The sequence below is a fragment of the Calypte anna genome, chromosome 1 (genome assembly GCF_003957555.1).
Source record: "Calypte anna isolate BGI_N300 chromosome 1, bCalAnn1_v1.p, whole genome shotgun sequence".
NCBI classification, from domain to species: Eukaryota; Metazoa; Chordata; class Aves; order Apodiformes; family Trochilidae; genus Calypte; species Calypte anna.
In genome coordinates this window covers 100,754,088-100,779,939 of record NC_044244.1, presented here as the reverse complement: position 1 = coordinate 100,779,939, position 25,852 = coordinate 100,754,088, and the positions used below count along the sequence as shown (strand labels likewise).

Genomic DNA, 25,852 nt, shown 5'->3' with positions numbered 1-25,852 from the left:
TTTCTATTCCTATCAAATATTCCTCTCAATAATTTCCCCTTTTGTTAAATAGTTCCAACAGTTAGAGACTAATGTGGAAAAAACTGAAATTATCATGAGATACAATAAGACTGCAGAATATAGTACTTCCTATTTGTATGTGGTATTTCACAATCAAGAACATATAACGTCAAAATAAATAATTACAGAAGAAAGTTTTCCTATGTGTTTTTTTGTTTGGTTTGGGTTTGGGTTTTTTTTTGTTTTGTTTTGTTTGGTTTGGTTTGGTTGGTTGTTTGGTTTGTTTTTCCCTTTCCAGTTACATAGATTAAGTTAACATTAACTAAATCCATAAGAAATCAGGATTACAAACCAAGCAAATAAAAGGACACCAGATATCAGAAGGTTTTTAATTCCTGACTATGACACTTTGCTATGTCTAGTGAATATACAGCGTGCTGGTCTCCACCTGAGTTTCTGGGTGGTGTACAATATTAGCAGCTATTTAAAATAAATTGACATTATAAATTAGCTTGAGGATAATTTTATGAGGTCATCAACCACATCTCTCTGTTCTGTAAAGTCAATGGATGTTCCCTATATTAACTTGCAAATAGCAGCAGTGTTCAAATGCATATAAAAAAATGCAAACCAACTTCCCATTGCTTTGCTGCTTCTGTAGTGAAACAGGCTGAAGTCAATGGTTTCATAGTGCATCCAGGTTTGTTTTCAGGATTTGCTTAACACAGATTTCCACAGGCAACTACAGCATAGCCTTTGCATCACTTTTAATGACACTGTGGTTTTCATTCTTAGCTACAACTTGATGCCTGAGAAACAATGGTTTGGATTTGGATTTCTTTGTTTTTCAGTTCCACTCAATCAAATTAAATGGGGGAGGGGTGGTGGTGAGGAAACCATCATGGTGCTCAGCAAAAAGTGAGTGCAGTGTTTTTCTAGTCTCATCACCCTTTGATTCAATGCCTTCCCTGTCCACAGGTTGTGCCTCAGCAGAAATAAAAAAGAAATTAAATGGGTAACTACTGCACAAGTTTACAGGCACCAAGCTTCATTGGCAGCATCTGTAACCTATGGCATTTCTTGACTCAAATAAAGAAAATTGCTTGACAGGGAAAATTTAAAAAGAAAAAAAAAAAAAGTAGATAGGAAGGTGAAGAGGAAAAGGGAAAGAGCAGAAGCAGTCCAGGAGGCTTAGGAGAGTCACTCCCATGCAGTAGTTGGCAATGATAAAGATGATGATTTTTTTTGCCATGATTTCCTTCAATTCTATGTGCCAATCCATAATGTCCCAGCACTCATGACCAACAGCCTGTTGAGGGCTAGGCAGTGGCTGAGGGAAGGTACCTCTCTGGTTCCCCTGGCTTGTGGGAACTAAAAGAGAGGCATAAACAAGCCTCATCTGGGTTTTCAAGCAGTCTTCCAATGATATGAACACTTGCCTTTTATTTGCTTAGACAGAAGTCAAACTGACAAGCTAAAGCCTACCACAGTCTCAGTTGCAGTTCTGTTTTGTAAGTCTTCTTTTTCAGGGCTTGTATACCAGAACCATGTTATGCCTGCGTTGATGAATGGGAGACAAGAGCTGAAAACTGAGCAGAATAACTGTTTCTAGCTTCATGTTTATGTAGTGACAATTTCCTTTTCTTTTTTTTTTTATTTTTTTGAAGGAGACAGTTCAAATACAAATTTTCTGAAAATGTTTGTTTGTTAATGTAACATGCAATTTGGAAATTAGGCATTTTTATCCAAATGGAAATCTTTCAGGGAGAGCTTTCTACTAAGAAATATGTTATGCATGACGTTCCCCTTCCCTTCAGAATAAATTAATTGCACAGAAAGAAAATCAGCCATACTCAAATGCACAGCTTGTTATATCCTGTAAATTTCCTCTTGCCTTAAACACAAATAACAAACATATAATGCATTTCCTACAGTGCTCATTGCAGGATAGAATTCATGGCTACATGCAAGGCTACATTTCAGAGAAAGCATGAATAATATCAAAGTTGAGAAACACTTTAATTTTGCTAAATATTAGCCCATATCTTAGACATTTTTAGATAAAAGAAATAACAGTTTGACATCTAGTTGCTGTTATATTAACTTTAAATATTCAGCCCTATTCTAGTGTTATATGGGTTGACATTGTACTAAAGCAAAATTATACAGTAAAATTCAAAAAACACTTCAGCAAGTGCATGTTATAAAAATATATGCATGTACATATAAAACAAAATATCTAATATAACTATATATAACTGTGTACATAGTACCTAAAATAAAATAATCAGCTGTATTTCTGAAATTTATTTTTGAAAACAATAATGAAGAACACCAACTTTAGAATAAATGGTCAGACAAGCAATCATAATTGCTTAAGATTATAGCTTCAGTTTAAATTTTTTTTATTAAGTCCATTTTCCCTGTTCAGCTACTACAGATTCTTTTCACAAGCCTCTGCTCAGTGCTGTGTTCTTGTAATCTCACTTTTTCTGAACATGCACATTCCCTATACATGAATCATCTCATAGCAGGACAAATCTAAATCAAATATTTATCTGCATGAAAGCACAGTGCCAAGCTGGTACATTCAAGGAACACAAGGGAAGACAAGCAACCATCCATATCAGTGTACAATGTATCATTTATGTTATTCCATACATCTTGTTGCTCCAGGCAACACACTGACATGGCAAATTATGTTTTTTTTAGTGTAATATAATAGGACAATTTACTTGTGTTCAATGCATTTGATGAATACTAATAAGAACATTATTTTAAGTCAAGTAACAGTTGGGCTTAGTGTCAAGGCTTACTGATCTCTTAGAGGGATCAGGAGAGTTGGTCCTAGAAGGCAGGGAAAGTGGCTCTGAAAGCCCACACTTTCCCCTTGGTCCCCTGGAGATCTGTGCTATGCAAGCCACGTTCCTGCTGCTCAAAAAACAAAAAACAAAACAAAACAAAAAAAAAAAATCAAAACATGAGTTTTTCATTCACCACTGCAGGATGCAGGGAATCTGGAAAAGGTAATTAAGCTAATTCTTAACGTTTTCCTGTATACAGTGAAAGTCATATAAGGAATACAAGTGAAGAGGAACACCCCACAGTGAAGTCACAGCTACATCACATTACAATCTTGCTAAATCCAGGGAGCAGTGCAGATTTCAGGTGGGCAGACTGCAGCAAGCAATCTTTGAACATGGCATCACCTGCAGTGACAGCTGCTGGGGTTTCTGCTTAAATATAATGGTTTCCCTCTTCACCTTCCACATATTACTGGAGTTGAGCTTGAAGTAAGCTACTCTACTTCACTTGTATTTCATCATATTTCATCAATGTGCATTTCAGAAGTAACACAGGAGGCCTGGAGCCTGCAAAGAGAATTGCAGTGACCCATCTGCACAGCCATTGAAGCCAAAGGGGATTTGCCCCTATGGATGCTTCAGAAGATGCCTTAGAGAAAGAATGGGAAGGACTTCAGAGTCACATAAAACACTGCACCCATTTCTTCAAGCCCATAGCTGAAGACAGCATCAGTATTATCAGCTACCATCTCCTTTAAGTATTAAAAGTGGCAACTGTTGCCAGAGTGCTTTGTCCCAGCACTGACAAAGCAGGATGCCCTAGGAATATGCTCTGGATACCTATGGACACTTAATGAAGGTTCAGGTGTGCATGAGCTGCGCATCCTATACAGACTGAGCAGGATAGGAAGCTGGGGGAGCCTGGAAACATCTGTGTCAAACACTGAGGTGTTCGCAGCCCTTCAGCACCTTCAGCTTTATGTGGCAGCTGAGGATCACCACTTTTTGATGCAGAGAGAGCTTGGGTAGGTGTATCTTTTTCCCAGGATCACAGAAAAGCTGTGGCAAGCACCTCTGGAGTTTCCCTGGTCGAACCCCCGGCTTAGAGCAGGGCACTCAGTGCCCTTTTGGCACGGCTGCAGAAAGCATTTGTCCACCCTTCCCCCTTCTCTTGTACTTTGATCCTTGTTTCTACTGTCACCCTGTCTTTTTCCCCTGCTGTCAGCACAAATGCTGCTTCAGCCTCCTGGTGAACTGATGAACATACATACCTGAGTTAAAACTACACCAGGCCATATGTAAGTGATTTTAAACTATATCATGGTCTCTGACATGGCTCAAGGGCAGCTGCACCAGTGCTTATGCTGACAAGATAGGAGGTAGCCCAAGGCCAGGAAAGAAAAGACAATAGCTAGGCAGGATGAGCCCAGTCTTTTTGTAGCATTGTGAATTCAGCTATTCAAAATGCATGTGCCAGGGTCATGGTTTGAGGTTTCTTAATTTCATGCAAATACTTAGAATGGTATAAATTCAGGCATGGATACGGCTGCAGAAATGTGAAATTGCCTTGCACTTAGACATTTTTCCCAGTTCTCAGTCTGTTCCAGCTTTATTTCAGCTATAGGACAAAAGCTGAATCCGAATCAGTCCCTAGACCATGGGAAAGTTCATGTAGTGATGAAGTTCATCTGCTATGGCTTGCCCTAAACAGGACACAGCGTGTGAGACTCCACTGAGGCCGTATGAACCCACACAGCCAACCTTTGTAACAGCTTGCAAAATACGTTTTCCAAAGCCTACATCAAACCTAAAGGTCTACATGAGTGTAAGGCTTGCTAACCACAAAGAAGATGCTGGTAAACATGAGAAGGGATGAGCACAGTGCACAGATCCTCAGATGTCTGTAATTACAGTGGGTTTTGAAGAAACAAAACTGAAGTGGTCTGAAGTAAAATGAGAGAAGTATCAGCTTGATCTTACCATTCCCATTTGATAGAACAACATGCTGTGCAGGGGTGGTGGCAAAGCACTCCAAGTCAGTTTCATTGCTTTGCAGCAGAGATGCAGGCTACTGAGTATTGGTGACATTTAGGCTTAGGCTGACTCTCCCAGTCCAGAGCAGTCAACTTGAATCCAAACATCAGATAAGATATTTTTGGGTATGAACAAGAACACAGTCAACAAGTAAGTATCTGCTTGTACTTTCCTGTGAAAAGCAAGCCCTAGCAAGAAGGTAAGGCATGTGAAATGCACTACTTCTCATTTAGCAGCGTTGGCACAAGAACCAGGGTGTTTTCCATCCACCGACCATACCTGCCCAAGCTATTTGCTATATTAGAAACAAAGGAGAAATGGTTGAAAAATAAGTCTATAACCAAGTAAAAATACCTCCTGATATCTACAATCAGTCACCTGGTCACAATAATCTACACAGGCATGACCTCCAGGCTTAATTATCCTATCTTCCAAGCCTGAGAAAGGTGCCAGAAAGTCACCTTGAGTCAGACTCTCAAGCCAGACTTTCTGTGTGGAATCAGACAAGCTTTCAAACTTGCAACTTGCTTACACCACAGCAACTAAACTTAACAACACTTACTTTGTGACCTAATGGGGGCAGGCTTCTGGACTAAGTACCCAATACACAATACCTTTCAAAAGACTCAGCATTGGTACCTGGACCAATTGGTACCAGGTAATAACCTGTGGATTAGGCAAGCAGCTCACTAGACAGAGAGCAAAGCAGTTACTGGTTTCTTGAAAAAAACCTAAATGCAATTTTTTTGCAAAATTTAGGTAGGAATTTGAGTTAAAAAATAGTTTATATCACTTAATTTTTCAATAACATACTTTGCTGCATCAAGTTTTGCATATTTTTCTGCAAAAAAGAGTTCCTTTGCAAAACTCAGTTTTTAAACAACACTATAAACTTGCACAGCAATTCCTACCTTTCTCCTCCTTTCCTAAAACACCAGAAATAAAGCATTTGGATGATGGTGAGCATCATCTAGAGGGGAGACAACTATTCATCTTACATGGAGCACACTATAGAAAAAAGGTAAGTTATATAACCACTACCTTAAGGAACATGTGCCAAACAGGGAGTTTCTGCTTCTTGGCTAGGAAACTTTCATACTGATACCAATGGAATTTTACCCTGATCAGTTGCTTGCCAGATTCACTCACAGACAAGTTCAGGCAGCATGGAGTCAAAGGAGTAAATAAGGAATGTAAAGTTCTAGCATACAAACAAGTGTTTCTTAAAGGCAGAGTATCTTTTCTGTAGTTACAATATTGAGCTTAAATTTGGAACTTTTTTTTAATTGGCTGCTTAAACCTGTGACATTTATCATTTTTCTCACATATATACTATTTTCTTAGTATGGTTTTACTTGTTTTTTTCATGTACACTGATAAAACCAAGTATATGGATCTTTTGGTCAAAAGCATCTGAGTTTGAGTTTATTCTAGAATTCTCTGAGCTTCTCTGAAAACAGAAGCAAAAAATTACTTAATATTTTTTCAGTATTATAATCACCAGTTTCACCAATGGATTTTATGTTTGCCTTCAGAGCACAGCATAGCAGATATGACTGGATTAACCTTTAAATTATTCTCTATGTACTTGCAGAAGTAAAAAAACCCAGCACATAGACATATGCCCAGTATTTCTCAAGAGCACCAAGAGCTGTAGTTGATCAAAGACAGGTTCGAGTTTGTCTGTGTTCACTGTTACTAACTAAATGCTGAGGTGTCCACTGGTGTGCTCTGATTGATGTGGACTGTGACAGGTGACAAGTTATCAAAAACACCCAAGTACCAGCAGCTCTGAAAATTAGTAACTAAGCTTGAATCCATGGGATCAATCTACAGTGGTCTCATCCTTACCTGGTTTGGTAGATTAAGAAATCAAACCCCGAAGTCTCCACACCACAGAAGATCCCATTAACTAGACTAAAGAGTGAGCTCTTCTTCTTGGGTCTCCTGCAGGGTAGGCTGGGGAGCAGGAGGAATGGGGCAGTGTACAGACATGAGTTACCTCAACACCTGCATTAATAGATTACACTGAAGCATGCATTAACTGTTATAGTCAAGTATATTTTATTAAGACTTATAAAATATATACAATCTTAAAATACAGAGCATTTCATACACAGGTTTTAAGACCTCATCAGCACCACTACAGAACTGAATATGTGATATACTTCCTATCAAATCATCAGTCCAAAAAGCTAGGAAAAAACAATGCTAGTCTATTTCAGATTACAATCTCTTTCAACACCCTACTGCTTAAGGCTATATTTCTACTACCTGAGTTGTAGATTTTATTAACTTCATGATTTTTTGAACCTCTGGGGAGTAGGGGGGGAGGGCAGAGGAATGATTGTGTACACTGTTCAAAATATAGAACTAGCAAGAAAAAAGTTACAAGTAACTCATTAAATTTTGCAGTAAAAATACGTAAAAGAAAAAATTTGATACTTACAAAACTGAATACAGCCTACTTAACAATCTTGAACGAATCTAAAGTAAAAAAAAACAGCACTTCATTTCATAATGTACTTCAGTTTCACCATACTTGAAAGTCATGCAAAAAATGATGCCTGTTTCTTCATGTCTATACCACTGTTATGTCACCAATCTTGTGTGCGATGTCATACTACAAAAAGAAAGAATATCAATAATCTACATTAACAAGAGGCTAGATACTGTAATATACAGTAATTAAATGCTCAAATCAGATCATCACCCAAATTATCATCATTGAGATTAGAGTTTCTACCAGTGTTTTGCTGAAAACAAGTGCAGTGGTGCAGCAAACTGACTCCATTAATCACTGGACTTCAGGTGACTGTAAATTTAACTTAGTTGCAAATTTTCATTATCTTCAGTTATCTGAAAATCCTCATGGCTTTCCCAGCATGTACTGACTACAACCTGGTTCAAAAGCATCTGTCAAAGGCTGCTTAGATGTCTCTTTTCTTAGTTTCATACCTGGAACTTGAATTATTGAAGAACCACACATTTGTGGCATTTACTGCCATAAGCACCCAGTTTCCTCAGATTCCAGTGACTCATCCCCATTTGCATACTTGCTTGTTTCACCATTTCCTTAGCAGTCAGTTCTAGTTCCTTGACTATTTTTGTTGACTTTTTCTGGGGATACCTTTCTTTGTACAAAAATAATAATAAAAAACAATTCTTTATTCCAGTTACAGTTACCAGCTCTGTTCCTAGGTTCTTCCAAATTAATAACCCACAAATGTATAACAATATATTGCATTTACTGGAAGTATCTCATTTTCTCCTTCAGATTATTAAAGGCTTTTGTATTACTACACCAGTCCTCACAGAATATTAAAATATGCCTCAACTCCACCATAGTTTCTCTTTAAAACCAGTAATTAAAAAAAAACTGACTCAGGCTACCTCTGCAACATCTCACTTTCTTCCCAACCAGCGTCTTATTGCAATTAGAATTACACATCAAAGAAAATCTTCCAGTTGCACGTGACAGCAAAAATAATAGAGTACCTTCACAAAACCTTGCTTGGAAGCATAGCTCAAATCAGCTTCAAGTACTGATGGGCATTAAATCACCACATTTGTCTTCTTCCTTTTTAAAGAAATTTTCTAGGAGCAGAATCTGTTTTACAGCTTCACTCTGGCTACTGTTTATATAAATAGTCTGTTAAGGAATGTAACAGTGTAAAAGTGTGTTTTTAGGATCATTTAGCCAACGGTTTCTCCATTTTGAAAGATTCTGGCAGAGTTTTGAATTTTTCCTCCTGGAACTTATTTTCCACCCTAACCAAATACCTCCATCCTCAGCTCTTGTATCACAGGAACAAGAACCTTAGTATCAGCCTGAAATTGTATTTGATCAACTTCACTGATACTCTGTAAGAGGCATATTAATTAGGACTGAATACTGAAATCACCTTTCTATCTGTATTCTTGTCTTGGCTGCAAAGCTAACACAATACTCCTATTTCTGCCCTCTGGTATTAATAGCTCTCAAAAGAGATAACTAATTAATAATTGGTAAACATATGCCTTCTAAATAAAGACTAAACTGCTGCCTACACAATTCATCCTACTGCACTCTATTGGAAAAGTCCAAGGAGGTTTTACAAGCCAGAACATTTATAAATCTAGCTAGTCCCAGGGATGATGCAGTAAATGCTCATGTAATTATAATTCTACATCACACACGTCCTGCTCTCTCCTTTTCATTAATGACTCAAGAGACGAGCATCATACTCTGCTTATGAAGAAAAAAAATCTGCTGTATGGCACAGAGATGAGCTGGGAGGGAGTGGGAGCTTTTGATCCCTCCATTGTTTGGAAAAGTTTTTTAAAATTAGATGCTTAAATGAGCTAGAGAGACAAAAGGGAACAAAACAATCTGCTTTACATAGTCTGCTTTCCTTTGCCCACACTCTCCTGATACTTTCAGTCTTGATTTTATTCCACTCTCCTTCTCATCTAAATACATTTCTAGGAGAGGGAAAGGAAGAGTGACTACTGTCAGGGCAGAATTAAAAAAAACAAAACAAAACAGCAAACAGAGACAACCTTAGATGTTCTTACCAAGGTAACTATCTTTAAATACATGTATTTGAAAGTTTTCTGTGATTATGAAAGAATTAAAATAAGCAGTAGATGGGCATCTGGTGAACACTGAAGAGGCTCAAAGATAACTCTAAAAAATGTCAGTACAATGGGAAACTCTAGTTCCAGAAGTCCCTTAGAGTCAGCATCTCCATTCTAACAGATGTGGAAGCTGAGGAGTAAGGAGATGATGTTAAAGAGAAAATAATAATAATAATAATAATCAACCAAAACAGATCAACTCTAATAGTTCTCTCTGTTAAGCCGACTCCCTTGCCTTGGGATTACTTTATTACTGTTTCTGAAGGTGAGTTTCTGCCAAGCATCAAGGATGCCCTAAGCTTCCTTGCATGTTCAGCAATTTCCCCTCCATGTTTAAACCATAAAGCTAGCAGCAAGTTAACTGGTTAGTATAGTTGGCACAGACATGGGATGTTGTCAGACTAAAACTCACATGCATAATATAATGACCTAATTTTCACTGTCAGCTGGATCCCTCACTCAGAGGTCTGATTAAAATCCTGCTTTAGCCAGGTAACACCAGAGGCACAGCAATTATGCTAATTCAGTCAACAAAAAGGACTGCTAAGCATAACGGCTCTAATATTCCTTCAAGCTCCCTCATCTAGGAATGAAAGATTTTAGTCTGAGATTCCTGCCTGCCCACCCAGTTCACACACTATTAAAAAAATCACACTGATACACATATATAATTTTTAAAACAATATACGTAAAATATTTCAAGTAGCAACATAATATTGATTTTTAAAACATGCAATTGATGTTTAAAACTTCAATGCCTTTTAAGTATGCAAGTTTAGGAAGATCAGAACTGCACATTATTTGTACAAGAATCACAATATTCATAGTCTTTCAGTCTCCTAAAAGAGAACCACCAGATACAACTATGATGTATCAGAGCGATTTTTTTCCTGAATGAGCTGCAAATAAAGAAACATAATTGCTGACCTTAAGCTGACCTGAGGAAAACAGACATTTCCATAACTAAGCTCTTGTTCGCACTAGTTAATCAAGCTTAAGTTACACTTCTTTTTTTTTTTTTTTTTTTTTTTTGTAAATAAAAAGGGCATAGTAGTATGTGCACCTAGTCTAGCCATAGTGTAAATAGTAGTCTGTAAAGGTAATACAAATATACTGTTTCTCACAACTGTTAAAAACTGTCTAGTAAATTCATCTCAGCTGTACATTTTCTTTAATAATCTTTGTAGAGTTTACAGCTTTTTATCATACAGAAAAAACAACTGATACAGATTATAATAACCCCTTTCTGACCTAAATTATTCTACTGAGTAAGTAATAAGAAAATAACTTTCTAGCCCTAAAGGAGGTTATTTTGCTTTCTCTTGGAAAATGTAACATTTCCTGGTAAGTCACTGCAAACCACAGTAGACCCATAGGGTTGCATTTATCATAAAAAAGGGGATGCATCCTGCCCAAGTGTCAGCCACGAGAGGGCGTCCAGTATTCCCAAGCACAAAATTTAGTATTTTGTTCCAAATTAGCCACAAAATGTTTTTTCCAGTTAGTCTGGAGATAGTATGGAAGACCACGACTTAAAATGTTAAGTTCTGTGCTTTAAACACAGTGAGTTTTCTCCATTTTGTATTGAAATACCAGGTCACAAAATTAAACAGGTTATCTAACAAGGTCACCCAAACCGTAACTCAAGTCTGAAGCGAAAGAAAAAGACATTGCAATTCTTATGAAATTTCATATTGAATTACAGAATACAAGGAAGAAGCCAGGGCAAGACCAAACAGTTCATCTGAAGCTGTGGCCTTTTAGTATATTGCAGGAAGTGTAATTTGTCTTGTGCACCAACAAGAAACAGAGGAAGAAATATTTAAAGTAGCTGTCAGTTTTATGCTTGATACTAAAACTCCTATAGGTTGGATGGACTATTTCTGGTCTTGACAGTTAGAGGATTGGAAGAGACAGGGAAGGGCATTTTATTTATCTGGATAAGAAGTTCAATGCTAGCAGCCACAACATAAGCTTTTTGACATATTCCACAAACCACCAGCTGTGCCCCAGAGCTCTCATCTCCTTTAGCAGTCACAAGCAATTCAGTAGTTTTAAGTACTGCCACCAGTTGCCTTTATCTCTGGTGCAAGAGCATCAGCTTCCCACGAGGTACTCTACTAGTAAAAGGAAATCCAAAGTAATAATTTTATTTTGATTTCCTACAGTTAAGGCACAGTTCAAGTGTTCTGACTCAGCAAATATTTTCTTAGAAACATCGCCACTTCAGTCATCTGTGAGTTGCTGATGCATGCAATCAGTCACCCTAAACCCTGAGAAGGGATGCTCTGCTGCACACTAACTTCAGTCAAATCTGACTAATTCTGACTGCTGCTTCACGAGCAAAACATCACCAAGTGATACGATCTGAGGAGATTTAGATTCCTGCATGGAGTGATAGTTTCACTTGCAAATCTCAGAGCAGGCCAAATCACAAGCTTTGAAATTATGTTACTTAGTACAATACTTGTACAGCAATAAATGGTCACAAGAATCAGTTATCTCAGGTTGCTTTCCTTTTCACACAGAACATAATCTGCAAAACTGACATAATTGCAAGCTATTATGTTAACGGTACTGAATTACTTCTGTAGTTCTTTATCATCTGATTTATTTATTTACCATCTGATTTGTATTCCTCAATACCACATTCTGAATGAGCTGCTGCCTAACTTGAATGGACACTGCAACCCCTGGAGATGTTTGTGCCCAGAGCACCAAGAAGGCATGAAATCACCATTTGCCCTCTCTGGGGGGTTCAGGGACCTTTAGTGTACAGTGCCTGACTGCTTCTTTATACAATATTATTAGTGATAATGTAATCAAAACCATCACATGCAGAAATGACTTCCTGGCAGGAGGAGTACAAGATCCTGCCATCTAAGCAAAGACACATTGGCTTCACCAGCAACTCTAAACGCAAAAAGGTTTTCCAGACTGTTTGAAAACTCAGTGCTGCTGGAAACCAGAGTGGGGAAAGGCTTCGAGAAGTTGGACAGTGAGTTTGTTTCCAAAATACATATCCCTGCTACGCAATTCTCCACAAACTGATCAGACTCGCTGTATTCCTTGCCTCATTTTGCAACTTGGCAAAGGGCTATGGGAAAAGAGTTCACTACCCTTCAGGTACAGCACTCAACTTTTGTCCTGCCTGCCTACAGATCACAGAACCACAGCATTCAGCCCTGAGAAGTGGGACAACTCTCATTGCATCACACAGCCCTCTGAGCTTCCCAGTGGACATACAGTCTCCAGAGGTTTTTCCCCGAAGAAAAATTAGATTACTGAAGGTAAAATGATGTGCTTTCAGATGTTAATGTCTCTTCTAATATTGCCATGTTTAAAAATCATTACATAATCAGGTTGTGTAACCAGCACGCTCAACTTCTTTACAGAGCTACTCCCCTCCCTGACATCATCCAGCAACCCTGGCACCACGCAAGATTCCTGTATGGGAGTTGCATAACTTTCTTAATGTCTCCTGAATAATATGGTAGAATTGTCCTTTTGCTGGTCAATGCTTTCAAAAAAAGAAAAAGAAAAAAAAATTCAGTGAGTGTGATCCACTAAAAATGAGGACTCATCTAGAAGCTTCTGGCACTAAATTGTGAGTGAAGTTGTATGCACTTGCAAATACAAAGTGACTTGGTCAGTTCCCAACAGTTGAGTGCTGAAGACTTCAAAATTCCAACTTACGAGGGTGGCACTAACATTGACAAAATTCTTATGATATGAAAAATCAAAGGATCTTTAGAAGACGTCTGATTTCAGAAATCTGACTTTGTATGGAAGTCACAAGCAGGGAAAATGTAATCCTCTGGGCTTGTTTTCTGCCAGACTGGTTATTTTATAAAATTAAAGGCTCACATTATCCTCCTCATAGCTGACACTGTACCATTCTGCAAATAGCCTAAAGCATGTTCAAAAAGCAACACAATCACTGTAACTCAAATGCAGACATTATTTTAAGATGGAAGTCTTCATGTTTGGCAACCACCCACAGTCATCCCACAAGGTAATTTTAGAATAAGCTGTGACTTTGAAAGGTAGAAAACATTCATAGATTCTTTCACTCTACTCTTGCTTTCCCTCCTTGATTAGCTATTTTCTTTAGAGGCTCCTTTGTTTTATGGATTTTACACACAAGAAAACAAGGCTAAGTGACTGGCATTAACTATTTTCTAAAACAGTCTAACAATTCATTGCCTAGCAGCACTATCTTAGGGCTTGGAAGAACCCAAGCTTCTCCATCTAAGTATATCTGAAATAATAAGCTAAAAATACACAAAGTTGCACAGAGAAAAAAAACCAAAAAAAACACAAGACAAAACACAAAAACCCCAGTAAGGAAGACATGTCAAGAAACTTTATCCAAGGCATGTTCTAATACATATATAAGGACCAGAAAGGTTTTGTAGAACTACCCTATGACAAACAAGTGCCTTCTGTTCTTTCAGGACACCCTGGGGAAAGTGCTAACTGCTTGGAATTTCCACAGACAAGCTGGAGGTACCCAGCTTCTCTGATTCACAGTCATCTCATCTCCAGATAAAAGACCTGGGGTAGCTAAGGCTGTGCTGACTGTGACAAAGCTGCCAACTTAGTAATGGACAGAAGGTCTTGACATTAATGGTAAAAGGGTGTAGGAAGGCTTTTTAGAGCTCTATAAATCGAGACAATCTGAACCTTTGTTTTCATTAGGTTTATTTCTGTAGTTAAGCACAAACCTTAACTTTAAATAGAAAAAAAAACCAACCTAAAGCTCTTTCCAACAGTACATTTAGCTTCATATGCTTGTGAACACATGTACTGAACGGGTTTTTTAGATGCACACAAAGTAGTGACTGAAACATCTGGCATACCACAGGTGCACATTAACATATGAAGATATGCATACATTAAGAACAAATGTAAGCTAATTAGGCCTCCAAAGATATAAACATCATACATGCCACTAATGCAAACAGAGCCCATCCCAGACTGTTCACTAAAACTTTGTGCCCAAGATGATGCCAGAGAAATTGCACTAATCGAAGTGAAATTACAAGGACGGTAATCAGTTTGCAAAGAGTATTCCTAGTCAAATTCATTTAAATTAAAAAGATGTACCTTAATTGACAATATAAATCAAACATTCCATCAACAAGCGTTGAGTGCTGTAAACCTGCTTGTTTGAATTTTAAAAAGAATTAATCAGTTTCATGAATTTTTTAGTTCTACCAAAAATAAAGAGGGATAAAATTCACTCTGAGGTCCTTCCCAGCCTTATGTTTCAGAGTAACATTTGAGATCACTCCAACATATTTTTTAAATTGATCACTACATTTGTGTATCTACTATCTGAAACCTCAAATATGTGTTTGTTTCAAAATATCTCAAGTTTTACTTCCCTTTGACTATTAGAAATTAATGGGGGGGAAACAAGAAACGAAATTATTAATGCCAGTGTGGTACACACAGCCTTATTTATTAGTTCACTTCCAGTTACATAAAGAGAAAGCTGAAGCCATACACAAGTGCTGCTTTAAAATAAAGACAGACTACTGTTTTCTCCAACAGTTTTATTTCAAAAAGTACACAAGTCTGTCATGGAACTACAGCATTTTAAAATTTCTCGATTTAGTTTTTACAAATTCACTCACAATACTTGCATTTTAAAATACCATTTCCCCAAAAGTGTGAATATAAAACCTCATACTGAAATTTGTATCAATATTCAAGTCCATGCTTTGTGCATGAGAATTGTAATGTAACATCATAACATTTTGGATTCCAGGAAGTATTATTGCTCTAATTTAAATTGAACTGTGCCTCAATGCTACAGGACCAATAACCAAAGGGTCCCATAAAGCACCTATTAAGTGTATAAAACAAGGTTTATGTGACACATAGTATTATGCTGTTAGACTGGAAAAGAGATCTAAAGTGATGCAGAATATACACTGATAAGAACAAAACCAAAAGCTTATCATGAACACCAGTAATATACAATATTCAGCATTACAGAAAAACTTGCAATTATGTCTTACTTGTACTATTAAGCAGGAAGCATACATCTAACATGAATGCAACTATCAGAGCTGATAAAGATGTATGCATTGTACATTTCTTTCAAAAGTCATGTTTTACCCCTCTAACAAGGCATTTATGTGCACTACACAGTTTAGGAAGAAGTATTCACTTGAGATAAGGAAGTTTCACACAAGTATCTTTAAGTATCCATTTCAGAAAGTTTATGAAAAGGATATTAATGTATGGACAAGTGTTACATAACCTCTACAGTATTACAAGTCTAACACTTTATTCACACCATGCTAAAATTAAGGTTTTTCTTCTATACATAGTAGTCCTCAACAGTCAAGTTTACAGTCATGACATTAACTATAGGTTTCTTGAGTTCACTTAAGAGTATTTACACAATGGTACCACACACACCCCCCCCAGTCCCTCTTTTTCTTTTCAATAAAATGAGACATTAAAAATGCCACCTTCTAACTGGTGTATCAGCTGCCATCACTTACTAGAAGAATTCTGTTATCAGAGTTATCTCTAAGATCGGACACCTCATGTGTTTAACCAGTTCATCTCCTACAGCTAAAAATCATTGCCAGACTATAGTAGCTGGTTCTGAGAATCATAATCCAGTGTAAGTGAACAATCTATTTACTAATAAAATAATTTATAATAGCAGTATTCAGTTTTCATAGTAGTGTTCTATCCATTCAAAACAGCATGACAATACCAACTTGAGGCAAAGTTTATCCCAAGTCAGAGGTACTTTATTTTGGTAAGGACTATGTCAAATTCTATTTCTTGTATTTTTCATACAATTACATAAATAGACAGACACTGTCAAGGCTGCTAAGCCTAACAGCTAGGCTCTGAGGGCACACCATGCTGTCCTTCTGTTCTGTCCATTTATTATTTTGTAAAAGCTGACAGAGCATTAAGCCTGTGTAAACTCGTCTCTGTGCACTTTGGTGAGATAAGTTTCTGTTCTTGAGTATCCTAGGGCTTACCTGACTGAAAGCACAAGGTCTCAGGCCAAACCGAAAAAACACAATTAAAAAAATTTTAAAAAGGAAAAAAAATAAATTTAAAACTCACATCTAATCTTACATATGTCCACAGATGTCTAACAACCAAATTCAATAGGTTTGTTGCCTGGTTGCTTAGATTTATAGCTATCTCTCAGTCTGTGATTCAGTTTAGTTTTGTACTCAACTTGTATTTATAATACCTATATACCCTTTTAATTAAGGAAGGCCTTAGTTTCAAGGTAAACAATCAGTGTATGATTAAAATCTTGGAAGTCTCTTCTATCACAATAATTGGATGCAAGATGTCTCCTCATCTATTGTTCTTCATAAGCGTGTGTTTGGCACAGTTACTAAACCTATTATTACCACACAAGTAAAAATCAGTCCTCCATCTCATTGGTACAACAACTGAATAGTTTTCAGGAATATAAATGCTTAGATCATAACTAGCAAGTAAAGGAGTAACTGACATTTTGAAACACAGAACAATACAGAGAGACACTGAAGTTACATCCAAAAGTAGACAGCAAGAGGTATAAATAGTACATAAGAATCAAGAACAGATCACAGTGTCATGTTTTAAGAACTGTACCATCATCTAAGCACCTGTTCAAATAGCAATTTTAGGCACCAGAAATTTCATAAAAACCGAAGTTACAATCAGGCAAAGTTTATTGAAAAGGCACACATGAAGATTAAAAACCTGATCTCTAGCAGTATCAGTTTACAATCTAAAAAAGTCCCAAATGTGTAAAACTAAGTCTAGAATACTTAGTAGCCATTTAAGTTTCTAAATTCAGTATGAAGGGTATGTTCTTACATTAGTAGTGCTAGTCAAAAATTGTGCACCTAACTACAGGTAGGAAAAACATTTAGTAGTAAGCCAAAGAATTTATCACAGATCTATAAGCAGCTACAAAAAAGCAGACACTAAACCTAGAAGTTTGGGGAAATGTTTTCTCTCGTATTGTTGCTAGATACATATAATCCTAACATCTTTCAACAGGCTATTCAGATAATTTCCTTCATCAACATCAGTGCCACACACTAATACGCCTTTATAGTTTTCCCAAATATCTTGCAGTTTAACATCTAAACAGCTAAAAAAAAAAAAAATGAAGGGACTCTGCCTTCTGCCCCGCAGTACAAGATGAGGAATAAAATAGAAAGTAGGAAGGGAAAAAAAAAAAAAAAAGCCAGAACGATTCAAACTGTGATAAGCTTTAAATCGAGCTTCCACAGGTATACGAGATCATTTATCAGAAGCTACCAAAAGTCCCTAAGTATGTGAAAGTAAGATAAGGGATTTTCTGTTCCTTCTCCAATGCTTTAAGTTTGCAAAACTGAAAAGAAAGGGATTTAATCTTGAAACATGAGATGTATATTAATATTTCTGCTAACTACTTCCTATCAGATTCTGGGTGCATGAAACTCTTGCTCTTACAATCCTAGATGTCTGGCAATAAGAATATTTAGGGTTGTTGAAAAAGGATAGGAGAAGTAAACTCTCAAGTCCTTGCAAATTCATACAGAAGGGTATTAGCAACATAATTAAAGACTAACTACTGCTGATATGTATTATGAGAAAAGATGTTTCCAAAGTGATGTTAGAGCAAGATGACAGATATCAAATACCAGTTACTTAATAGCTTTCAACAAAATCCCATGTAGCTTTCCGGTAATCAGTTTGGAAAAAAGAGGAACAATTAAAATCTAAATATACTTTGGAAAATGCAAGATACTATTAACTTAAGACTTGTATATACATATTCATTGTAACTGTGACAGTAGCAGTCATCTATTGATTTTAAAGCTCAGATACCACTAACAACAGCCTGATAGAATTACAGAAGGGTTGATAGAATTTTCAGGGTTTGAAGGGACCTTAAAGATCACCTCATTCCAACCCCCCCCCCTGCCATGGGCAGGGACACCTGCCACTAAATCAGGTTGCCCAAAGCTCCAACCAGCCTGGAAATAGGACCAATTGCATCACATAACCTAAGTATTGAGTCAGCTGACATGACTAAAACAAGTTACTACAGAAAATTCATGTTTCAAAAACCTTGCAAGGTCTCTTGTCCATTTCCGCTCACGGAAATTTAAAATTCAGAATAGATCAAATCAAGTGAACCAACGAAATAACTAGTAGCTCTAAAATAGGAGCTCAGGAAGTGCTCCCAACATCACCAGGTTAGAGACCAGCATAAAGTACTCAGAATTTGAACAGAATTCTAAGTCATCCTCAGTATTTCAGCCCCCTGTAACTTCAACAGGCATTGACCAAGTTAAATTATTTCTGTTACACCAAAATTGAGGATAAAGTTTCAGGAACTCTGAAAAACTTCATAGTCTACATGTGAAATACTTTTGTAACTTCTCACTTGTGTCTTGCTGTTACATATTCAGAACTGCACATTAGCTGACAGTGTCTCTTCAGCAACCTACCAGAGGTCCAAATACCTTCAGTGTCTGATTTTTTTTTAGGAACTTCAATGCTTTTAGCAAATAGTTCAACTGTCATGTACTAGTAAGTTTAAAATTTAAAATGAGCATTGGTGGCTTTTCAAACTAACTTGTTCATTTTCTTCAAGGAAAATCGCATGCCATTGTTTAAATGAGGGATGGAATGCAGTAGTTTTCTCTAATACTTACAATGAACATTTATAACAGCCTTTAAATTAATAGTATTTTATACTATGGACCCATCTTTGCTTTGTGCTGGAATCATCACAGGAACAGCTCCCATTCTACTTAAATTAGGTGCAGCTACCTTTGAAGGTGCAAAGGTTGGGTTTTGAGCAGGAGTACGTTCAAAGTCTTCACTTGGGACTTGGCTATATGGAGTTTTGGTGTATCCTTCCATGTTTGAGGGAGACATTGAACCCAGAGAAGAACGATTGCTGCCTATGTAGCTGCGGGCTGTTGAACTGCGACTTTTTGGAGGTGGAACATCTTCTCTGAAATAAACAAAAACAGTTGCAAAACACTATCACTATTACTGTGTGAGAGCTTATGAAACAGATTTTCAGATTTCTTTCTTTGCTGATGCAGTAGCCAGGAGAGGCTCAAATACAATTTTAAGTTAAAAAATCATTAAAGCATTCACAGCTCTTAAAATCTTCACTGAAGTTGGACGTGACTGCCTACACCACATTCAAAAAGTTCTCTGACAAGCTATTAGGATGTTACTAAACTTTCTAGATTAAGACAGAAGTCTCACCTGTTGCAGAAATACACATTTACAGTTAATCTTCAAGTAATACTGCTCAGAAATTAGATATGTCATTACCTGATATCATGATGTACTTCTTTCTCGTATTTCTTATCTCTGTGTTTCTTACAGCAACAGAAGACGAGAAGAGCCAGTACAACCAGACCCACCACAGTTCCTACAATAGCTCCAGCAATTATACCAGCTGTATTTGTAGCTAGAATAGATAAATAACAATACTGTTTGTTAAGCATCAACTTTATATAACCAGCTTCTTTTCTCTCAACATCAAAACCAGTATGTCTCCACATGATCCAGGTTAAGAGTGTATCACTGGATCACAGCTGGTACTCTTCAATCACATGCATTTAAATCAATAATCTGAGTTACAGCTTTCTGCATGAAAAGCAACATTGTGGCAAGTAAAGACTTGAAGTGGCAACCATCAAATTACACAAGATGGTTGTTTTTTTTAACCTTTTAGGAGCTTAAAGAAGCAAGACCATTCAGTTTTAATACACAAAATTATGACCTTTACACAGCAAACACTTACGAGGGGTGACATTCAGCTGAACAGAACATTCATCCGTGCCAACTCTGTTTGAGGCAAGACAACTGTATGTACCAGAGTAGTCTTGAGAGGCATTTTTCAAGAGAAGTTCCCCTGTATTTTTATCTACAAAAAAACAAAAGAAGGTTAAAGCTTACTAATTTCCAAAGTTCAATTCCATATTAAACACTACAGAATTAACAACTCATCATATAGATTATATCTTAACTAAAAAATGCCGTATTAACAATATCCAAATGAAACCAAAAGTCTGTAATTCTGTGATACGCTATTATTTGTAGAAGTCTTTTTATTATGCTAGAAATTTATTCCCCAGCATGACTTCAGTATTAAGCCTACAGACTAATAGTTTCATCCACAGAAAGGAACAGATGCTTAAAGTGGCAAATTCTCTCATTCTAACATAAAATTCTAAAATACAAAACGTTTAACTAGATCCCAGAAGCACCTCCTTCATTTGTCTCTGTCTAAATTGACTCTACACAACCAGCTCAGATGCCTGCAGAACCCCATGTTCAGCATGAGGTGGATCTAACCTAGACACTGCACTCCAACGGCTGACTTGCTCAGTCATTCTTGTCTCGTACTAATACTGTCCAGCGATTTTGTTATCTTGACACAAATTTGAAATGTGAAGAAAGAATAGGAAAAACAATAAAAAATTGAGTTCTTGAGTGGTAAAGATAATATTGTTAGCGACCAGCTGTGCACTGTCAAAACAAAGAGATACCAAACCACACTAAGGCAAGATCAAAACGAACAACAGTACAAGGCTCTTTATACATAGCTCATTTTGAGAGATCTGTGTTCTAAGACATCACAGATTCTAACAGATGACAAAAGCCTGAAGAAGACTGAAGAAGTTCAAAGAATTCAGGTTTTGTTTGTTATAAATCAACTGAACTGAAACCACATCTGAATTTCTTGAGGCATAAGGGAGGAAGGAGACCCTATGAGGAAGAGCAACAGAAGCTCTCATGCTGTCTCCACCACACATTCACTCTGGCAACTTCTAGACATATCAAACGTTTTGTCTGGCATGCCCTGAACAACCCGACTTTAAATATGCCTACTTGTAAGCAGATTCTTGAACTGCTATACCTGCAAGGAAAACACACCAAACTTTAAGGTTTTTGTAACTACATACAAGATAAAAAACAATTGGTACTGTGCAAAAAAAATATTCAGGAGTAACTTGCACAAAGACAAAGCCAAATCAGCCTTCTACAATTAAGTTCTCACAATAAAAATCCAATATCACAACTATAATAATTTGGGATCCTTCAGTCAAAATTCTTGTTAAAAAAAAAAAGTGTAAGCCTCCTCTTCTTCTTTACTCTGGACAGCTTATCTTCCAAAAACTTGTACTCTTCTTAAGGAAGTACTCTTCTTTAAAGAAAGATCATAAAGTGACAACCTCAGCTCAACCTCTAATAAAATTTAACCTTTGTATCTACAATTCTATGAAGGCACCTCTTACCCTCTAGACTCTGTTCTGACTTTTTCCTGCTGTCATCTAAGCACAAAAGCAGCCAATATCACTAAACAAGAGGACTCAACAACACTCATGCACATATGAGCATAAACCTACAGTTTAACATTCAGAATCTCAATTTATAGCTTAAAATATTTCCCACTAGGAATTAAAAAGCTAAAACAAAGTAACAAAACCAAAGAAACAAATTAAAAAAAAAATTATTTGCTTTAAGGTCAGGTTCATTATCCAGTAGGAGAGCAGAAATTATACTTATTCTGTCTGGTCTATATTAAAATTAGGCTTGATCTGCTTGACAAAATTATGAATGCAATCTTTAAGTTTTCAAAATAATAAAGTTTGACAGTACTCAGCACAGAGGTGGCAGGAAGTTCTTGTGTGCCAGATACTCTTCTCCAGTCATAAGACAAAAGTGGGGATCCTTCTTGTGATGCACACTTCAACATAACATCTTTTCCAATCTCCTGCGGTCCTTCAATGGAACATTTAGTTCTTGCAGGCTTTACTAAAAACAAAGTATTATGGAATTAATAATAGTCACAATAAAAATGCTTACTAGTTGTGTTCTAGTTAGTCAGTTCATTTGACTGAAGAAAAAGCTTATGCAGCAAAGAATTTCTATGCATCAGAAGATATTCTATGAACTACATAGACAAACATAGAATTTTTTTTAATACTCATTATTCTGAGTATTATTCCCTTCATCCTGCAGAACAGAATGACATTCACCCCCCTGCAAAGACTTAATAATGGATGCATTATTGATTCAGTGTAACTTTTCCTCAGAGATGTTTTACTTTCATTTATCAAACACAGGATGGAATAAACACATTAAAAGTGTCACTGAAAAATTGAGAAAAATGTTCTTACCATGTACAGTCAACTGCAATTTTTGGCTTTGAACTCCAGGAGCTTTCTTCACTTTGCACTGGTAAGTGCCCGTGTCTGCTGACTTTAAATTCAGGATATCCAATGATCCATCACCAGATTTGGGATCAGGATTAGTAAACTGCATCCTCCCAGTCATAGCAGCATAATAATGATTATAAATCCTGTCTACAGCATACATAATTATCTATATTAAAAAAAAAATACATATACATCCAGTTGACATTTAAACATTCAAAGATACATTTTGTATCTTCAGATTCTTGACAGTTTATTTGTACCAATTTAAAAATCCCAGAAGTAAGACACAGCCAAATATCTCAGTCTTCAAATACCACACACAGTTCTCTAATGAACACTCTGACCAAACATCTATCCAAGCAGCAGCATGTCAGCATTGTCTTACAGCAGAAGGAAAACTGTTTAAAAATGCCGTAATCTTCATTCTGCCAAAACACCCTACTGAAAGGAACAATGTTTTTGATAAGGTTTTCAAAGAAGGGAAAGAGTTAATAACTAATAAAAACAATTCATATATTTAAAATCAAATTCTTATAAATTAGTTTTAAATCAGGAACATTACGCAGGTACAAAAGCATAAAGGTACAAATGGGCTTTTTTATCTGTAACTGAAGCATTTTTAATTTTAGAGTTCCTCCTATAGAAATGAGTTTATAAGGAGAAATTTCTTCACATTTCACACTGAATTTGCTATTCCACAGACTCCTCTATATGTCATATGACTAGTGCTTCAAAGTAATTTTGGATCACAAGCATCCCAACAAAAAAAAAGGTGGTAGTTTAAAAAGTCACTTTCAAAGTTCATTCATTGACCTACTCAAACAACTGAATAAATAAAAACGTCTCTACTTACTATTTGTTCCTTCTTTTGATTATCTGCTGGTATCAACACCCATTCAATATCCAGTGGGCCTTCATCTTCTTCTGAGAGTACAAAAGTACATGGCAATGTAACTTTCTCTCCTTGTGCTTTTTCAAACATTGATGGCTCAACTGGAGTTATGACTAGGCTTCCTGTTAGACCTATAAAAATATATTTTTGTTTTAAAAACATTTTGCATGTAAGTGTTCTACTATATGTTGGCATGCATTCAAATCCATCATAGACTTTTTTTGTGTAGAAATCATGTCATTAGTTAGACTTGTCACCACTTAGGAGATTCTATGCAGCATGTCAGTGAAGACAACAAATGAACACTGTTCATTCGGAATCGCGTCCAATAGGCACTTAGATCTTTCAAGCCATGTAGTTTTTCATAGAATCCAAGTCACATACAAAGCTAAATAAATCAAAATTTTCAGCATCAGTTTTTTCAAATTACTAGAAAGGCACCTTACAACTACTACCTGACTGGTAAAATGAGAGCATTAAAACAGTAATGAAATCTGCCAGAACAGACATATAGTCTGTCTATAGTGAAGACCTGAGTTAGATCAAATGAAATTACTCTGCCTGGAGGTACAAGGGCTGTTCTATCTATAGGAAGTGGACAAATTAATCCTTTCCAAAAATTTCAGTGACTTTTTAGATTTCTTCACTCTTTTTTTCTTGTCTTGCTCCTAAAAAACCATGCTGTGCAATCCTTATCTATACCCTTTAAGCACAGCAGTATTTCCAAGCAAGAAATTTTGCTCAGTTCAGTCCTGAAGCTGTACAGTGACACAAAGAAAATTACTCAAAAAGCCTGAAACAAAATTCTCCCTTTTTTACAACAAACATAGGCTTCCCTCATCAAGAGGCAAGTCAATCGTAATCAGGAAGTAGAAAGCTCCGTTTCCTCATTATGGAAAGAGGTTTGGCATTTGTACATTCTCTGTTTTGTCCACCTTGCTGGGTACCAAGCTCAGAATTTCAGCCATTTGATGTCTGGGCAGCTGCCGGTCTTTGCTACCCAGTCACACAGATTTCACCACAGCCACAACAGAGTCAGGGCCACAAGCACAGTGGCCACTGAGAAGACAGATCAGGTGCATCTGTAGAATCATAGCCTCAGATGAAATAAAACTAGAAATTACTATCAACAGTGAGTTTACAATCTAAATTGTACTTCACCATAGAGTAGAGCAGGTGTAGCACTTTTCTGCAGTAGATGAGACTGCAAGTTATCATTCTACCTTACTAAAATTTTGCAGTGTATCAAGTCTGTGGATTCTTTCTTCCAAGCCAAAACAAAAGGATTGTTCAACAGGTATTTAAAAAAAAACCAAAATCAAAACAACAACAAAATCACCAAACAAAAAACAACAACATTCAAAAAGAGAAAGCACCTGAGATACTGAACGAACTCCGGACAAAAAAGTGTCTAAGAAAAAAGACCTTCACAATTGTTAATTACACAGTTACAAATCAGGAAGGGCAATTTCACTTCCTACCACTCATGGTATCACTTTGCATGGCAATACCTTCATTCCAGAAAAAGAAAAACAAGAAACATTAATTTGATGTATACAAGAAATTTAGGAGCAGTGTTTCTTACTATTCTATGTACATCTTTTCAAACATAATTCTAACAGGACTTTTTTTTTTTTTTTACATAAAAATATTTGAGCAACTAATGCTCTGCTAGTGGGCTGAATTAATATTTCCTAAATTATACTGATCTCAATTAATACTGTTTAAGCAGGGGGGGCCACAGGGGTGGCTCCTGTGAGAAGCTGCTGGAAGCCCCCCCAGTTCCCTTCCTGGCCCTTCCCAGCAGATATGGGAAGCTGGATGGGCCTCTGTGAGTAACATATTCAGAAAGGGAAAATGAAACTGCAAAAGAAAAGACCTGCAGAGCAGAGCAGAGGAGAGGAGGAGGCCAAGAGCATTGCCAGAGCAAAAACACCAAGGTCAGTGAGGAAGGAGGGGGAGAAGGCACCTGAGCAGAGATTTCCCCGCAGCCCTCGGTGAGATGGCAGCTGTGCCCCCGCTCCATGGAGGAGCACAGTGCAGCACTCCACGAAGTACAATGGGACAGATGTGGATTTGTAGGCCCTGAAGTGTCAGAGGTGGGCAGACATGGTGCTGCAGCCCGTGCAGGATCTCAGAGAGGGTCAGATGTGGATCTGCAGCCATGTAGGACCCCGTTTCAGAGGAGGTGACTGCTCTCGCAGCAGCCGTGACTCTGTGTGCAGCCCAGGTGGGAGCAGTCTGTGCCTGAGGGACTGCACCTGTGGGAGGGA

General features: G+C 37.1%; 1 protein-coding gene across 2 annotated transcripts in view; it reads right to left on the bottom strand.

Annotated features, from left to right (window-relative positions):
- Positions 1 to 7,079: 7,079 nt before the first annotated feature.
- The window catches only part of CXADR (CXADR Ig-like cell adhesion molecule), a 36,019-nt gene continuing 17,246 nt past the window's right edge, over positions 7,080 to 25,852 (bottom strand). The window contains exons 2-8 of one of the 2 annotated variants that reach the window (XM_030454240.1): positions 23,541 to 23,710; positions 22,649 to 22,853; positions 22,128 to 22,283; positions 20,266 to 20,388; positions 19,791 to 19,929; positions 19,272 to 19,458; positions 7,080 to 7,461 (exon numbers count right to left, since the gene is read on the bottom strand). In XM_030454240.1, coding sequence (XP_030310100.1) covers positions 7,420 to 7,461; positions 19,272 to 19,458; positions 19,791 to 19,929; positions 20,266 to 20,388; positions 22,128 to 22,283; positions 22,649 to 22,853; positions 23,541 to 23,710 — 1,022 coding nt within the window. In that variant the 3' untranslated portion in view covers positions 7,080 to 7,419. Of the gene's footprint in view, positions 7,462 to 14,909; positions 19,459 to 19,790; positions 19,930 to 20,265; positions 20,389 to 22,127; positions 22,284 to 22,648; positions 22,854 to 23,540; positions 23,711 to 25,852 lie in introns of those variants that run through there. The other variant, XM_030454232.1, reaches the window with a different exon arrangement.